This window comes from Rattus norvegicus, chromosome 8, assembly GCF_036323735.1.
Source record: "Rattus norvegicus strain BN/NHsdMcwi chromosome 8, GRCr8, whole genome shotgun sequence".
NCBI lineage: Eukaryota > Metazoa > Chordata > Mammalia > Rodentia > Muridae > Rattus > Rattus norvegicus.
Window position 1 is genome coordinate 84,683,199 of NC_086026.1, and position 19,177 is coordinate 84,702,375.

The window sequence follows — 19,177 nt, forward strand, 5'->3', positions numbered from 1 at the left end:
ACAAAGTTTCAGGGAGTCTAATACACCTTGGTTGTTGGAGTGCTTGCCTAACATGCACAAAACCTCAAGTTCTAGTACTTTATGAGTGTGGGTGTACATGTCTAAAACGATCAGGAGGCAGAAAGGAGTATCAGAAGTTGAAGGTCATCCTTGGACATAAAGATCCACAGCTTTATAAGGCCATCTCAGCAAAGGTCTAGGACGTCTGTAGAAATGAGTTCTTCAATGTAGAACAATGATTAGTAGAACAGAAATGAATTTTCAGATGGTTTTAGAAATCAGTTGCTGTGAAAGTGGGTGGCAAGTGTATTTTGAGTGAAGGAAACTTTATTCTCACAAAGGCAAAGGACTTGGATGGCAAGCCTGTGTGCGGATGGTTGACAACAGCAGGTAAGCAGCTACTTTTGTCTTAAATTTGACCCTTTACACTCATACTTGCTCAATACCAGCATGATTCCATCAGCTCAGGCTTTCAAGATCCTTGAAGTTATCCTCATTTTCCCCCTTAGGGGGAAGTGGTGACCAATACCCACAAAATAACCTTATTTATTGTATCATACCCCAAACCTCTAATGCCTTTTTATTGTTTGAAGCAGGCTGTCTAGCCCAGGCCAGTTTCAGGATTACTGTAGACCAGGTTGCCTTCAGACACAGAGCAACCCTCCTGCTCAGCCTTCTGACTGTTGAAATTCTAGGCATGAGCCAGAATGCTTGACATCACTGCCCTAGCTACCAACTCTATTCTCCTCCTTGCCATCCTACCCTGACCCCCTTCCACATCCATTACCACAGAAGCCTCGGTGGTTTTCTTCAGCAGGGATCGTGACGTTGCCCAGGCTTTTCTTCAGCCTTGGGCTCAAGTAATACACTTCAAAATCCTGAGTAGTTGAATGACTCCATACCCGGCAACACTGGTTTTTAAAATGTGAGCCTCATATAACCTCTAGAGTTTGGGTGTGAAGTATTACAGAATGCAATGTTCAGTGGAGGAGCTTCTGATCATGAGCCCTTATCTAGTAGATCAGTCCCTGATAGATTGTTGGGAAGAGATGGAAATGAAGGTTAATTATGGAAGTAGCGGGTTGCTAAGGACATGTCTTGGGGGAGATTCTCTCTGGTTTGGGGTCTCTTCCTGTCTGCCTTGAAGTGGGTCACTGCACAACAACTGTTGCAGGGGATTTGTTCACACTGTGAATCTCCAGGATTGTGTACTGGAAAATCCAGTCTCTAGTGTGGCTCAGCCCGAGCGCGCACTGTTAGTCCGAAAGTGTTGCTGGCTATTTGATCACACTGTGAGACTGTTACTGGGGAAATGTGTTTCCTGTTGTGTGGCTCAGCCCTAGCATCCATCTTTAATCTGAGAGCTTTCTGTTTATTGTAAACAGGACTGAATAAAGTCAATCACAGATCAAGAGGTGGGCCAAGCAACCACGTGACAGGGAGTGAACATAGAGAAAAAACAGTGAGAGGAAGTCAGGAAATTGGATAGAGAGATGCGCAGGAAGTAGAAAGGAGGGACTTCAGTTGGAAGGGTTCTTCTGTGACACGGGTTGAGCAAAGTCAACTTGGTGCTTTCTCTGCCTGAGTTAGTAGGCTTTCACCCTGGCTCCTGAGTCTTTATTTGGTAAAACCAAATTATTGGGATTTTGTTTTTAACATTTTGGCTTCTCAGTTTGTCCACAGCTAGAGTGATTTCTCTGTGTTGTCTTGACACAAGTTGGAGCATCAAAATATCAAAAGGTTGTTTCTTCTGCCATCACCACCACCACTTTCTCCTCCTCCTCTTCTTCCTCCCCCCCAACTCCTCCAACTGGATCTCAGGTACTCAAATATAGCTTCAAATTTCAGATCCTTTCTTCTCGGTTTTATAAGTGCTGAGACTGCCAGCTGTGGTGGTGCACACCTGTAATCCCAGCCCTCAAGAGGCAGAGGCAAAGGATAGATGGCCCTCAAGTTTGAGGTAAACCAGGCTACATAACAAGACCTTTCCTCAAAATTAATTAATTTTAAAAATCTAGGGCCAGCAAGATAGCAAGTAAAGGGGTTTGTTCTGCAAGTTTGCCAGCTGGAGTTTCATCTCCAGAACCATATAAAAATAGATGGATAGAACTGACTCCATAAAATTGCCCTCCAACCTCTGTATGTGGACCACAGCACCCACACCCCAACATCAATGGTAATAAATTATACAAACAAAATAACCACTAAAACTGCAGTTGTGCACATCTATGCCTGACATATTATCACTGCCTTTGATTCTTTTACAAACTTCTTTGCTATACTTAGTGATGGAACTTCACCCTTTCTTGAGTTATCAATCTCATTTACTGTGGACAGTATTTCTTGATCCTCTAATGTGTATAGCAAGGTTAACATTTTTGAGACTGTCTCATGTATCCCAAAACCTATCTCGAACTTGCTATGTAGCAACCTCGGGCATAGAAAGGCAAAAGTTTTCTATCACTTGTCTTTTGTTGTTGCTGTTGTTGATGTTGTTGTTGTTGTTGTTGTTGTTGTTGAAAGAGTCTCTGAGCCTGGAGTTTATCAACTGGCTAGACTGGGTGGCCAATGAGCTCCCAGAATCTGCGTATCTTTGTCAATCCTTCCCCTCCCCAGCACAAGGACAGCAAACACCTGGCTTTTTATATGTGTGCTCTGGATCCAAACTTAAGTTTTCATGCTATGTAGCAAGTACTTTACTATTCAGCCCTCTTCCTAATCTAACTCTAAACAGAAGTCTGATCCTTCCTGCCTTCTCCTCCCAAGTACTGGGATTAAATGCTTGTTTTACTATCCCTGATTGTGTGGTGCTAAGGATCATACTCAAGACTTTGTGCATGCTATGAAAACACTTACCTGCTGAGCTATATCTTCAGCCCTGTTTGCTTACTTATGAAACAGTTTTATTATGTAGTCCAGGCTGACCTGCACCTCATTATGTAGCTCAGGCTGGTTTCAAAACTTTCAGCAACCCTGTTTTAGCTTCCTCTTTGCCAAGATTATAGGTACAAGCCACATACCTGACTGGCAATCAACATCTTCATTTTCCCTCTGACTCCCCTCTCTCAGTTTTTGCCATCTGTTTTTATAGTTTCATTATCACAGGTGGTAATGGTTGCATTAAAGTCTGCAATCACTAGCAGTTTTTCTAACTCTCTGGATTGATATGATTCACTGCAGATCACAGACATTTCCTTGTGAGCCTTTTTTTTTTTTTAGGTTTTTTTGTTTGTTTGTTTGTTTGTTTTGTTTTGTTTTTTTCCTGACAGGAGTTCTCTGAGTAGGCCTGACTTTCCTGTGACTTACTCCGTAGACCAGGCTGGCCTTGAACTCAGAGATCCAACTGCCTCTGCCTCCCCAGTGCTGGGATTAAAGACATGTGCCTCCACTGCCTTTTTTCCTGGGCATTTCTCAGGGTTTTTCTTTCCTTGTATTTTTGGTCTAGATTATAGCTCAAATTATTTTAGTTTAGTGTATATCAAGTACCTATAATATCTTTTTGCTCCAGAAAACTCTCCCCTGGTTGTTTCTTCTCCCTTGCTTCTAAATTTGTTTCTCTCTTATCCTATTGCCCAGATGTTATCTCGGAGTTGGCTGCTATCCTGAGCTGAATCCACCATTTTCTGGGTTCTGTGGGTACTAGGCAATCTTTCAGGCTTTTTTGTTTGTTTTGTTTTGCTTTGCTTTGCTTTGTTTTAATAGGTTCTGGAGTGGCAGCCCTTGCAGCTCTTCTAGTGAGCCCAAGTTTGGTTCCCAGCACCCATGTTGGGAGGCTTACAACTGCTTGTAACTCCAGATCTAATACCCACTTTTGGTTCCCTCATACACATGCACCCACATAGTATACATACAAACATACATGCATGCATACATGCATACACATACACAAAAATGAAAGTAAATTTTAAAACATTTGAGTTCTATATATAATATCTTTCCCTAGCCTGGTTTTCTTAGCTGGGGTACCTGTTCTTACACTTGCTGTAGCACTTAACTCATCTGTAGAGTTCCCAGTCCCACATTGCGTTCATTCTTTCATCCTGAAACAATTGATTTCCACATCACACTGTTTTACCACTTAATCCCAATGCACTGAAGAACGCCCCTCAGTTGGCCTCCTTACAATCAGAATGCTTATTATTTTGCCCCAGCACTTGGCCCAATGCCTGGCCATAGTGAGTACCTAATAAATATTTTCTGAAAGACACTGTACTCTTAAGATTGTGGCTACTTCCATTCAGTCTTGCTGTATCACTCCAAATGGTCACAGTTCTGAATCACAAGGATAAGATTCAGAGTCATTTAAGCAGTGAAAAGGATTTGTCAAGAGCTGTATATCAGATGACTTAGAAAACTATTAGAAAGGCTGGAGATTCAGGCTTAACATCCGCCTAGGAACAGCCTCATAAGCCTGCTTCAGCAGCTGCTTCTTTGTGGGAAGAGCTGCTGTGCCTCTGCTACTGTAACTCCTGCCAAACAAAAGCTTGGAGCCTAACTTTGATATAATTGCCCCTTGTCTCAAAAGTTGCCTAACTCTGTTACTGTGCATTTGGCAAACAGAAGTTCTAGGTAGCTCCAAAGTCTTGTGTATGGATTTTCACAGTACAGTACAGTACAGTACAGTACAGCGCTGTTGTCTGTCAGGTGAAAATAGTGAGTTGGAGCTAGTGATGGAGGCAAACACCTGGAATCTCAGCACTGAGGAGGTGGAGGTGGCAAGAGAATCAGTTCAAGACCATCTTCATCTACGTTGTAAGTTTGAAGCCAGTCTAGACTATAAGAGATCTTGTCTCTAACCAACCACACCAACCAACCAACCAAAACCAAAATAATTTCAATGATTAGAACACAGTCACACCAAATTACCACAGTCAATTTACACACAGTGCTGGGAATCAGACCCAGGGCTTCAAGAATGCCAGATACGCACTCTTACCAATGGAACTCATCCCCAGATGCCCCCCTCTCCAGGTTCTCATGCAGTTCAGGCTGGATTCCAACTCCTAATGCTTTTCCTCTCTATCATGTACTCAGATTAGAGCATGCACTACCATGCCTGGCTCTCCAGCACACTTTGCCACTTCCCTTATTTGAACCTCTTAACAACAATATACATAAGAATGGGGGGGGGAGGAGAGGGAGAGAGAGGTGAAATGGCTCAGCAGGTAAAGATGCTTGCTCCCAAGCCTGATGAACTGAATTCTATACCAAGGACCCACATGGTGGAACAGAGATCTAATTCCTTCAAGTTGTCATCTGACCTTCATATGTCCTAGCAACCAACCAACCAACCAGTCAATAAAAGTTAAAAAGATGGTCAAGGTGAGTGTAGTATGGAATCCTATAATCCTAATAGGAGGCAAGCTACAGCAGAATTGCTATAAATTGGGAGACAGTCTAGGCTAAAAGGGAGATTCTGTATAAATAATAGACGTGTGGCTCTGCTATGTTTGAATGAAGTTTATAAGAAGGAAGGGTCATCTATGTAGTAATAAATTAAGAACTTCATACAATGTGAACTTATGGCTGACTTAACATAGATACAAGTAGCTACATTTAAAGGCATTTATAGGCAAGTACACATGTATCAATTAAGATAGATACTTATTTCTTTTTGCTGTAGCTAAGAGTCTATAAGCCAAATACTATGATAGCAACAAGCCACCCATTCTTAAAGGAAGCCAGGCATGTTGGAGAAATGGAAGAGGAGATAAATACAAAATGAGCCTGGAAAATGTGCTCAAAAGGAAATGCTCCAAAACAAAACAAAACTTTTGAGCTTAACTACTCTACCTCTTCAGGCAGGATTAAAATATACAGCCTTGGCTGGCCTTGAACTTGCCAGAATCCCCCTGCGTCTGCCTGTGCCTCCTCAGAGCTAGGGTTATAGTATAAAACACAGAGCTGCTTATATGCACCAGTGTTCCATTCCTCTGTCTGTCCTATCAGGGACAGATGATCAGGACTTCTTCACTCACCCAAACTTTCCCTCTGCCCAGGACCCAGCCTTCAGAAACATTATACACTAGGATAGATGTGAACACTGACTAAGTAGTTCGATAAGTAGTAACTAGCACTTTGTTTCTGCCTCTAGAATTAGGCCATGCCTATAGAACTAGGATCATTACTGTGAGAGACAATGTTGAGTGGCATACTCCTGTAACCCCAGCACTGGGAGGCTGAGGTACAAGAATGAGTTCCAGGCCAGCCAGACTCTCTATACAACAAGGATCTGGATCAAAAGAAGAAAAAGGAGAAAAAAGTTTCTGAACAAAATGACAGAAGCCAGGAGAGAAACATGGAAAACACACTGTCTCTTATAGTCTTCAGGAGGACCCATGTTCTTAGACCTTGGTCTGGGCTCTCCAGTTCCAGAACTGAGATCATACATCTCCATTGTTGAAGCACATTTTATAATATTTATATTACTCGAGCAAGTGAGTACATACACTTTATACCTTTTAACTTTTTTGTCTCCCCAATAAGAATCTAAACCCATGAGTATCTATAGAGAGTTTTCACAGGAATTCTCGACATGTAGAATAACATCTGGTACACTGTATCTCTGAATAGTCATTGATAACAGTAGCATTCATGAATACATATGGATGTACATATATATATATTATGTATGTATGTATGTATGTATGTATGTATGTACAGAGATAGAGTCCTTGACTTGGAATGGCTCATTTTTTTTTACTTTACAATGATATGATATAAAAGTGGCATATATTCAGGAGAAAATGCACTCTTTTTTTCTCTCCTAACCTATTTTCGGTAGTATTGGAGTGGAACCCATGGCCTCACCAGGGACTCAGTAAGTATTATAGCACTAGCTACATCCCCAGTCCAGAACTTTTGGAATGATCTTTATACTTAGTTATTTAACTTGTATGGGTGTTTTCCTCGCATGTCTGTCTGTGTGCCTGGTATCCATGGAGTCCAGAAGAGGATATCAAATTCTCTAGAACTGGAGTCATAGACAATTGTTAGCTACCATATGGGTGCTGGGAATTGAACCCACATGAATTGAATTAACTGCCAATTGTCTTAACAAGTTGTTTTCAACCTAGTGACTGGCAGTCAGTAACACACTGCCTTATGTTGCTGGACTGTGGCAGTAAGTTGTAGCTCCCAGTCAGCCACGCTTTCACCAAGGGAAATGACAGATGGCTTTACACTTCTGTGTGGCCAGCATTTTTCTTTGGACAAGTATGCAATAAATTACTTAAGTTATTCGCCACCATCACTAGTTAGACTTTGTGTTAGATGACTCTGTCCAACAACAGGCGAATTTAATTGTTCTGAGCAGGTTCAAGGTAGATAAGGCTAAGCTATGCCACGGCTGTTCAGTAGATTAGGGCCAGTAAGTAAGTGCACTTCAAATTAATAGTATTCTTATTTATAATTGGTCTGTTGGGATATGACTCTTTCAAGTTAAAAAAAATAAAAGAAAGTCAAGGGACATCTGAACTTTGGAGGAAATGATCTTTTTTAAACGTGTTTTCATTTGAAAAAATTTACAAGAAAATGTTCTTAATTTATAAAGCAATAACTGAAAATTTTATCAATTTACAATAAAATATACACTACCTTATACCAACTTTTGGGGTGTGGGCCCTGCTTCTGGTTTTCAGACGTTAGTAATAACAGAGTGCTTTAGGCTATAAATATGTATATGCATTAGATAGAAGAGTCCACCATCAGAATGCCCCTCTCCCCATTGCTGGTTGGGTGTGTTTTGTTTAAAGTTTGTTCTTTTCCTGTTTGAAGCAAGAGGTTAGTGGTCAGAAACCCATTCCCCAAGTGTATGTGGTGGCATGCATCTGCAATTTCAGCACTCCTGGGACTCAAGGCGGAGAGGTATGATTGTTCTGGGTCAACTAAACAAAGAGACTTTACCACCACCACTACCACCACCAAAAGGAAAAAAAAAAAAAAAACCGCCCCCATATCCTCTTTCTCTTACATCTGGGTAGATGAATGTATGTCTTCGAAAATTATGAAAGAACCATTCCAATTTTATTTTTGTTCATGTAAATAAGAGTCACTTTCACAAGAACTCTTAGGGTTTTGATTTGGGTGTTTTGGTGTCTCCCTCCCTCCACCCCCGCCCTGTCATACTCAGTATTTCTCAACTGTCCTGACAGGTTGCTAAGATCTGGAGGGTAAGGAAGCAGGCACTTTCTACATACTTGAAGGAAGTATAAGAGATAGGCGCTCAACTCAATGCTTTGGATGCTCTGCTGGCCAGAGGTACATTTTGGCTTCTTTCACAGGTAGACAAAGAAAGGATGGAATCCAGAAACATCAACGGAGTGAAGAGTCTTCCTTCAAATACCCACTTCTCAAGTTCAGACATAACCAGGGAGCTAGGCTTGTGCTCTGACTTCGATTGGACTCCTCTCAGAACCTCGTCTCTAAAGTTTCAGCGCTCACAAGGCAGAGGCAGGAGGATGGAGTTTGAAGAAAACCGGGGCTATCTCAAGCCCAATGAGCCAAACAATAAAACTGGTCTCAGTTTCCCATGATAGGCACTGGCCACAACTTAAGAGTTTAAAGAAAAACGATGGACACATAAAAAAAGGCTAAAATTTTAAAAGATTACTTCAAGTTTGAAGGTGTGGCTCAAGAGAACATGGGATGAAAAGACCACACTCCTGTGCTTGAGTAAGGGTAAGGAATAGACTGGGTCAAGGTCGCAAGCACTTGAGTTTCTCTCAGTGGCTGCCTTTTTCTGGTGCTGTCAAGCCTAACAGATCAGCAGAACAAAAGGTCTTGTTCTGAATGGTGGTGAACCTATGCAAACACTCAGGTCTACGGTGGCTGTTCCCCAGGGCCATCTTGTTTTCAGGTTCATTTGAGTTCCTCTGTGTTAGAGCCCACCCTATGTTCTTGCATCACCAAGGGACCCTACTGCAAACCCAAGTCCAGTGTGACCTTGGGCATCCTTCAAATTCCGGGTGGTGCAAGCTTCCCCGCTCTGCAGTGAGCAAGGCTCTTCTGGAGTTGCAGGTTCACCAAGAGGCCTTCCATGAAACCTCCCAAACCCCAAGTCCTCTCCCAACAAACAGCGGGACCAGGAGGAGCAGCCTCGAGGCTGCCGGGTCTACACTCTTAACAGTTCCTGCCTCACGCGGGACGCGCTCCCGTACTGCCCCACGTTCGCGCAGGCTGGGGCACTCGGCCAAAGCAGGTTTGAGATGTCAGCCGCGTGGGCTGAGGATGTTCGGTGCCCGCCGCCGATGGGAGGCAGCGTGAGCCCGAGAGAGCCGAGAGCGATCACGGTGGCCGCGCTCGAGCGCAGCCTCCTCCCGCTCCCACAATGCATAGGGCGGCGGCGGCGGCGGCTGCACCGCGCGCCGCTGAGGAGACAGAGGAGGCTACCGAGACCAGGCCTCTGAGGAGGCGAAGCGGCTGAGGAAACTGAGGGAGACGGGGGGCTGAGGACGCGAGGCTGCTGAGGAGACCGCCACGGCTGTGTGTGCGGAGCAGGCGGCTGGGGAGACTGAGGCGGGACGCGGCTGCTACCCGGAGCCCACGAGCACGCGCCTCGGGCTCACGCGGCCGGTGAACCCCGGAGGTGATGACTGTCAGGCTCCCGCCCGCCGCTAGCGCCTGACGCGCCCCGCCCCGCCCGGGCCCGCCCGCCAGCTTGGCCCGCCCTGCCCGGCCGGGCCCTTCCCCTGCTCCCCGCCCGCCGCCGTTTCACCCGCGCGGGCGGCCGCCACGCGAGCTGCGGCCTCCGCCCAGGCGGGGGGCGTCGGCGCTGGGCCCGCCATGGCCGCGTCCGAGCTCTACACCAAGGTAACGCGCGCCGCGGGGCCGTGCCCTGGGGAGGGGTCGCGCGCCCGGGACCGTGGTTGTAGGACCGGCGGGTTCCACGGGACTGCACCTCCCTACCCGGCTGCACCTCCCTGCCCTGCCTCCCGATCCCATTTCGGATGGGATGCTCTTGGGCAGATAGATGCTCGAGCCGCTCTCTCGGGACTCGTGCTTAAAATAACGTCCTGTGCGGGTATGCGCTAGGCAACCTCTCCAGGAGATTATTTCGGATTCTGCAGATCTAGCCAGTCCACTTTCACCTTTAGCTGCGGGGTTCTTGCCATTGGCCTGGGGTGCGGAGCCTTTGGGAAGATGCTGCCCGGAGATGGCGAGCTTATTCTTAGGCTCGTCGGTGGCTGGGAGTTTGCAACCTGCGCGTTATCCCCGAGAGCCTCGTTAGCTGTGTCCTCACCCTCCTTTCCGGCGAGCCTTTCCCCTTTGGTCTTCGTTTAGGGGAAGTAGCAGCCTTTTCAGTCGTAAACCGACGCCCATATTCTCAGGGTCTGGTAATCTCTGAATGGCGTATTTTTGGAGAGACTGTTCAGAAAATCTGCGTTGGGCAGCGCGTGGTGTATGCATTCGTGGTATCTTATGTTATGGTTTCAATAAGTGTTTTGCCAGCTAATGATTATTAAAATTATTTCTAATCCCACTCAACAGAATTGCCTTAACTTTTCTAGTTCACGTTTTCAAAATTTTACCAGAATCCATATCTTTCTGTCTCTCTCGATCTCTGCCTTTGTCTCTGGCATGGAGAGTGAATGTAGGGCCTCATGCATACTAGGTAAACCCTTTACCACTGAGCTATATATAGATAGCCCCGGCTTTCTGGGCTCTTCTTTTAGCAGTTTGGAATCATTCCTTGCACACGTGACACCAATAAGCCCAGAGCCCAAATTGCAACCTTGAGGAAAGAAATCTGGATGGGGCATCCAGATACCTGCATCTGGTCTAGACCTTTCCACCAACCGTGTGCCATTTGGCAAACTGCATAACCTCTCTGGTTCAGGTTTCTTACTTGTAAATAGAGTTAATTTTATGTGTCCTCTTGACCTTCCTTACAAGCTGTTGTGAGGATCAAATTTAATACTATTTGTGAAAGCATTCTGTGACCTCTGACTTTTTTTTTAAACAAATATGAGGTATATGATTAATTTCTTCCATCCATGAAATGAAGAGCTTGCATGAACCTGGGACTTTCTTTCTAGCCCTAGATTTAAGAAGTGTACAATTAGAACATTTCTCTAAAGCTAGTAATTTCTTTTGGCATGGCAAGTCTATAAGACTATCATTGGAAACTGATTAAAAGTTACCTTATTAACTTATATAGTACAGTTCTAAGTGTTTTGCAAGTACTAACTCATTTAATCATTGCAGTTAATGTACGAAGTAGATACAAGTATCAATTACGTCCCTGTGAAGAGCTGTCACATTGTTACATTGTTCTGTCCTGTCTGGCCCCCTACCAGACCCCTGCCATCAGTCCATCTTGGACCTGCTAATTATAGGCTGATAAGCAAAAATTGGGTGGTAAGTAGCTGGACTTCTCTAGACCTGTTTTTCACCCCCACAAGATATTTTGTAGGGAAAATGGGGAAGGTGTTGTCTTTTTTTTTTTTTTTTTTTTTTTGGAGCTGAGGACCAAACCCAGAGCCTTGCGCTTGAGGTGTTGTCATTTTTAAATTATAAAGTTTTGGGGGTTCCATCACAGCCTTATGGGTGATAGAATTCATCTTATATAGTCTTCTTAGATACAGATTGTCACTGAAACAGGTTGGGACTTAAGGGGCTTTTTCCTAAATTCAGATATACCTCAGAATAGCCTTATTCTGTAGTTGTTTGTGGATTGATTTGTGAACGGGCCTTAGTTTAATGACAGGAGGGAATATTTATTGTCCTATATACCAAATACTCTGTCTGGTGTTTAGAGTTTCTAACAGTGGACAAATCATAGTCCTTTCCTCATAGGACTCACAGTCTACTTATTATATTCTTGACCCACTTTGAATCTCCAAGGGCATAAATAACCTGCTGTTACCTTAACAACAGGCAGGCAGATGTGTTAGCAGGACATAGGTGATGTCTCTGGATGTGGCAAATGTTGGAATGATTCTAGAGGACCGAGTAGTATTAGGAGAAGAAAGGAAACCATTAGAAGAAATGTCAGTATAACCCAAGTATCTGTCCCTTGCAGACAATTGTAGAGAGGGAAGTGGTGGATAGATTTCAAGGAAAACATGTTACTGACATGCCATAATTATGATATTCAGCATGTGATTAAATATGAAAAGTGCCCTTTTAAAAGTTGTCATCAGACCTTTGAGGCAGATTTTGATGTGTGATACAGATCAGCTCCTATTACAGTGAAGGGCATGGGACTGTTCAATTTATTTTCTTAAGTTAGAATGATAATGGTTTTGACATAGCAATTTAGCAGGGTTTTCATTTCATAAAAATTTCTAGAAGTTTAAATATTTAAGAGCAATAGCTTAATACCTAGATATAATGTTTCTTAAGACTAACATTTTGGTTAAAGCATATTTGTTGATTTTTCCAGTAGGGTTTTTTTTAATTACAGTACTATTGAGTTACTTTTTTAAAAAGATGTAGCATATAATATTTGAGATTTATTTTTTCTTTTACTGGATTTTTTTAGTTTACATTTTAAATGTTATCCCCTTTCCCAGTTTCCCCACCAGAAACCCGCTATCCCATCCCCTCCCCTCCCCTGCCACCCCCAGTACTGTGAGGATGCTCCCTCACCCACCCACCTACTCCCTCCCACCTCGATGCCCTAACATTCCTTTACATTGGGGCATTGAACCTTGACAGGACCAAGGGCCTCTCCTCCCATTGATATCTGACAAGGCCATCCTCTGCTACATATGCAGATGGAGCCATAGGTCCATCCCTATGTTTACTTGGAATGCTAGTTTAGTCCCTGGGAGCTCTCAGGGCTCTGGTTGGTTGGTATTGTTCTTCTTATGGGGTTGCAAATTCCTTCAGCTACTTCAGTCCTTTCTCTAACTCCTCTATTGGGGACCCTGTTCTCAGTTCAATGATTGGCTGTGAACATCTGCCTCTGTATTTGTCAAGCTCTGGCAGAGCCTCTCAGGAGACAGCTATATCAGGCTCCTGTCAGCATGCTCTTCTTGGCATCCACAATATTGTCTGGGTTTGGTGTCTGTATATGGGATGGACTCCCCCAGGTTGGGCAGTCTCTGGATAGCCTTTTCTTCAGTCTCTGTTCCATACATTATCTCCATATTTCTTCCTGTGAGTATTTTTGTTCCCCTTTCTAAGAAGGTCTGAAGCACTTTGGTCATCCTTCTTCTTGAGCTTCATGTGGTTTGTTAATTGTATCTTGGGTATTCCGAGCTTTTGGGCTAATATCCACTTATCAGTGAGTGCATACCATATGTGTTTTTCTGTGATTGGTTTACCTCACTCAAAATGATACTTTTAAGTTTCATCCATTTGCCTAAAAATTTCATGAAGTCATTGTTTTTAATAGCTGAATAGTATTCCATTGTGAAAATGTACCAGATTTTCTGTATCCATTCCTCTGTTGAAGGGCATCTGGGTTCTTTCCAGTTCTGGCTATTATAAATAAGACTGGTATGAACATAGTGGAGCATGTGTCCTTGTTATATGTTGGGTATATGCCCAGGAGTGGTATAGCTGGGTCCTCAGGTAGTACTATGTCCAATTTTCTGAGGAACCTCCAGACTGATTTCCAGAATGGTTGTATCAGCTTGCAATCCCACCAACAATGGAAGAATGTTCTTCTTTACATCCTCACCAGCATCTATTGTCACCTGAGATTTTGATCTTAGCCATTCTGACTGGTGAAATCTCAAGGTTGTTTTGATTTACATTTCCGTGATGACTAAGGATGTTAAACCAGATATACTGAAACTAATAGAAGAAAGAGTGGGGAAGAGCCTTGAACACATGGGCATAGGGGAAAATTTCCTGAACAGAACACTAGTGGCTTATGCTCTAAGATCAAGAATCGACAAATGGGACCTCATAAAATTGCAAAGCTTCTGTAAGGCAAAGGACATTGTTATTAGGACAAAATGGCAACCAACAGATTGGGAAAAGATCTTCACCAATCCTACATCCGATAGGTCTAATATCCAACATATACAAAGAACTCAAGAAGTTAGATTCCAAAAAGCCAAGTAACCCTATTAAAAATGGGGTACAGAGATAAACAAAGAATTCTCAGCTGAGGAATATGGAATGACTGAGAAGTACCTAAAGAAATGTTCAACATCCTTATTGAATTACTTTATATTGTACACTTCACTAATACAGAATGCCTGACTTAGTAGTCTTAGTGTATTCACTGGGATGTGTGATTTAAGGTCTACCTAAAATCTCAGGAGAGAGTTGCTAGTCTTGACAGTGGATGTCTATTTGGTAAGCTCATCTATTGCTGATTTTAATAACTTCAGAGGTGCAGCACTTATGGAACAAAGTTTTTCAATGCGACCTGGAAAGATCACCTGCAGCAATTTAATAAATTGCATATTAATAGTCCATACATATCATCGATAGTACATGGATGCTATAGAATGGACAAGGGTACCTAAATCAAATATGATTAAAATTCCCGGTGATACATGAAGATGCTAAGTATTGTTGGAAAGAAAAAAATCAGATGGAAACTCTAAAGCCATTAAATTTTTCCTAAGGGAAAACAGCTTTGTTGGGCAGTAGATTGCATATTTGCTGTTGTATTTGCCTTTTCCATGTTTTCTTATGTACCTACTGAAGCTATTTAACCAGGATAGACCTGAGTGCACGTGTGTGTGTGTGTGTGTGTGTGTGTGTGTGTGTGTGCGCACGTGCATCTGTTTTCTGGTGTAGTTCAGTTTGATATTCAATAGTGTTGTCCCTCAAAACACCATTCCTGGAGATTCTGAAACTTTGTTGTTGAAATCCATTATCTGATCATGTGCTCTGATCTGGAGTTTGGCAAGCACATCCTCAGTCATGCTCCCTCTATGCCTGTTTCCTTCTAATGTCCCTATGCTTGCCAGTGGCATGTTTCTTCTAGTTTCCAGAGTTAGGAACTTCAGCATCCTTTCCCTTGGGTTTTATAGTTTATTTCTTTACCAATTCTGATTTGATGTGACATCCAGCTGTTCAGATTCTGAACCATAGCTAGCGTCTTCTTTTTTTCTATGTGTCAATGTCCTGGATATATTTCCATGTTGAATGTGTCTTACCACTATCATACCATTAGAAGCCTCTGACATGCTGTTTGGCTTAGCTCCTGTTTGTTAAATAAGTGAGCGAATGAATACTTAAACAGGAGGGTGTATGGACTGAAAATAATGACATGGATCAGGTGTGCTGATGTACTCCTGCGACAAAGGATTACTATAAGTTCAAGGATGGCTTGAGCTATATAACAAGACCCTATCCGAGAAAAATTCAAAAAGAAATTATAAGAAGGTGATTAAAGAAGTAAACACATAATAAGGCATATTGAAGAGAATGAATCATAGAAGAGTTGGGAACCAGAGAGGCCAAAAGGAAAGCTGTTTCAGAAAATGAAATGAGAATTGTAGAGGTCTGGTAGACAGAGGTAGTACAGAAAGACGGTGTTTACACAAGGGAATAAACTCGAGAGGCAAGGCTCTGTGAAGGATTAGATATAGGATGAAAATAGGAGCTAGGATAAGGGCATGCTGAGCGCTCCACCTAGGAAACCCGGAAGCTCTTCCTAGAGACTGCAAATGGAAAATTACTCAGAATAATTCTCTGAATTGCTTGAGCAAAGTAAAGTGACTATGAGTTGCTCTTGAAATTTGTCACTGTCTCTTAAATCATAAAAGTCCAGTGGCTTGAAGATTACAGAGGTGTTCTAACTCTAGTAAGACTTGTCACTCCTGGACCAGTTGTTCAAATTTTACCTTTTAAAATAAGGTGAAACTAGAAGAGCAATGAAGAGCGCGCGCGCGCGCGCACACACACACACACACACACACACACACACACACACACACGCATATGCGCACACACACAGGCACACACGCCCACACATGCGCATGCGCCCTGTCTCTCCATGGTTTTCTTACTCAGAAGTCCAGACTGCTCTGGATTACTTGCCTAAACTGGCCTCAAACTCATAGGAATCCTTCTGCCCTCAGCCTCTTCCTAAATTTTTGAATTATACACATGAGCTATCATGTCCTGCTGTGACTTGTTTTTTGACAAATATATACCAAAACTAGAAAATTTTCAGAATAGAATGATCAAGCCAGGAAAGAGGCTACACATTTAAGAGGAATAGAATTTGACAAATATAGTTGATCACGATAGAGTATTAAACATCAAGAATAGTAGGAGTTTGGCCAGCAAGATAGTGGGTAAGTGTGCTTGCCACTGAGCTGACAACCTAAGCTCCCCAGGACCTATGTGGTAGAATAGAGAACTGAATCCCTCAAGTTGTGCATGGACCCCTATATGCATTCTGTGGCATGTGCACACAAATAAATATAGTAGTAATTTTTTAAAAAATTTAAAAAAAGTTTGTAACATCTTAGTTTAGTAGCTGTTAGCGTATTAGAAGTTGAAATAAATGTGTATAATTTTAAGTGAATTCCTATTGTAAACATTAAAGTTTATATTTGAATAATGGAATACCTCAAGTTATGATATCAGCTTAGTTGTAGTATATAAGTTAGAGCCTGGGTAATCTATACATGATAATTCTTTTTCTTTTTAACATTTATTTATTTTGTGTCTATGAGTGCTCTATCTGCATGTATATCTGCATGCCAAGAGAGGACATTGATCCTATTATAGATAGTTGTAAGCCACCATGTGGTTGCTGAGAATTGAGCTCAGAACCTCTGGAAGGGCAGACAATGCTTATAACTGCTGAGCCATTTCTAACACAATAAATTACCAAATGTTTCTTTGACAGAAACATTTTAAGCAGTTAACCAGCTAGAACTGATTTAAAGATTTACTTATTTATTTGATTTTGTGTGTGTGTGTGTGTGTGTGTGTGTGTGTGTGTGTTTGTGCACCTCTGCATGAATTTATGTGAATAGTGAATGCACAAGTATCCTTGGATGTTAGAGGGCGTTGGATTACCTGGAACTGGAGCCACTTGATTTAGGTGTTGGGAACTGAACCTAGGTCCTTTGCAAGAGCAATAAGAACTCTTAACCTCTGAGCCATCTCTTTAGCCCTGTAGAGTTCATTTAGTTGGAAGAAAGAGAAAACTTATCCAAAGCCAGAAAGGGACTTAATTGCTTGTGTGACCTGAAAGTTTAAGCAAGGCTTGACTGAAGGCTCAGGTGTATCTTTGAGACTGTTTCACTGGGTCTCATGTGCTGTCTGACATCGTTTTCATCCTTAGGACAACTGGTTTCAGAGTGAGTAGAGAGTAGCATCTGCAGATCACATGATTGTACAGCTCTGGGCCTGGAGGAAGAAAGCCTGATAGAGAAGTTCTTGCCCTTTCTTGAAGTCATGTGCCCTTTCCTTTCACAATACCCTACCGGCAGTGTGGGAGGAGTACCAGGAGTGATCAAGTTTATGCTTGCCTGGAGGCTTGACAGAGGGCCGGCATTATTATTGATAGTCTCACTCTGACCTTATGGGATGGCTGAAAGCCATTTCCCATCAGAAGGAATAGTGCTGGGTAGGCAAAATGAACAATCATCCCCAATCAATGTCGTTTCTGAGTACATCACCAAAAATGATGGTGATCTTTGAGTGAAGTGAAAATGTTTTTTTTTTTTTTTTTTTTTTTTACCTAACCTAGATGGTACTAGATATATTACCCTAGAGATCATCTTGAAGTTTAAAAATAGAGCTATGGAAAAATCTACACAAGCGAAATTAGTGATAACATATCAGAAACTGACAGCATGAAGCATACTTTTATCCAGTCTTTGTGAAGACATTGTGAGTTGTATGTTGCCCTTCATGCTATTTTTCTGCTGTATTTCCTCAGCATTTTATATTTTCTCTTACTTTCTTTATGTCCTTGCTTGCACACATTATTCTCCCTCCTCATTTTCACCAGTAACACGTTTGCACAATTTCTCCCTCTTTCTTTTAATGAATTAATTTATTTTTATGTACTTTGGTGTTTTGCCTGCACATGTGTCTGTGTGAGGGTTTTGGATCTCCTAGAATAAGAGTTACAGACAGTTGTGAGCTGCCATGTGGTTTTTAGGAATTGAACCCAAGTCCTCTGGAAGAGCAGTCAGTGTTCTTAACCACTGAGCCGTCTACCCAGTCCTCCCCCTTTCTTTTGAAACAAAGTCTTATGTAATCCAGATTGCCCTCAAATTTATTATATAGCAAAGGGTGACCCAGGCTTGTAGTTTAGCCACTTGACAAGCTGAGGCAGTTTAAGTCGTGCTGGGCAGACTGGTGAGACCCTGTCATAAAGTAAAGCACATTGAAAAAAGTGGAGATAAAGCTCAAGGTCCAGGTGTTTGCTGCCATGTGTGAAGCCCTAAGCTCAATTTCTAGCACTGATCTCCCCCTCCCCTGAAAAGAATAAAAGATACATTGTAGCCCTAGAACTGGGGAGGGAGAGGCAAGTGGAACTTTGTGAGTTAAAAGCCAGCCTGATTTAGAGAGTTCTCTGTCTCAAAAAAGATGACAACAATAACAACAACAACAACAACAACAACAACAACAAAAGAAGAAGAAGGAGGAGGAGGAGGAAAGAAAAAGAAAAAGGGGGAAAGATATACTGTAGATAATTTAGAATATTCAAAGGATGAAACTTAAATACCACTAAGATTACCACAGTCAACATTTTTTTTTGTGTATGATGCTAAAAATCAGATATAGGGCCTTCACTGAGTTATACTCATTGAAATTAACAACAATTTTAAAACTATCTTAATAACTTTTTAATGATTTTTCAAAATATGTATTATAATTTTATATTATAAATATTTATTGAAAAACTTTAATGTGTACTCCAACATCTGGAAGTACCATGATTTTTATGCTGCAAGTCCTTTTCACTGTTGGAAGTAAGTTGCTACAAAAGGCAGCTTTGTCCATAAATCTTTGCATGTGAGTCAGTTTTAGACAGTTTCAGAATCCAAGTCTCCTTGGTGAGAATTGGATTTATATATGGGGTAGGACATTCACATTCATCGTTAAAAATAGCACCTTACATATATATTACCTCAAGGATAGGGTGACTAGATGTCCCACTTCTGGAAGATGATTTCAATACCCATATTTTATTTTGAGAAATTCTCCTCAGTGAAAATATGGACTTATTTAAGTATTTAATCTTCTGGAAACTTAAAGTACTTACTTTCTTTAAAAATAAAAACAAAAACAA

The 19,177-nt window shown here is 42.1% G+C and overlaps 1 protein-coding gene across 5 annotated transcripts in view; it reads left to right on the forward strand.

Moving 5' to 3' along the window:
* The first annotated feature begins 9,325 nt into the window (after positions 1-9,325).
* The window catches only part of Myo5a (myosin VA), a 168,041-nt gene continuing 158,189 nt past the window's right edge, over positions 9,326-19,177 (forward strand). For 2 of the 5 annotated variants that reach the window (XM_039080851.2, XM_039080852.2), the window contains exon 1: positions 9,328-9,810. In XM_039080851.2, coding sequence (XP_038936779.1) covers positions 9,784-9,810 — 27 coding nt within the window. In that variant the 5' untranslated portion in view covers positions 9,328-9,783. Of the gene's footprint in view, positions 9,811-19,177 lie in introns of all 5 variants that reach the window. The other 3 variants (XM_039080847.2, XM_063264937.1, NM_022178.2) reach the window with 3 other exon arrangements.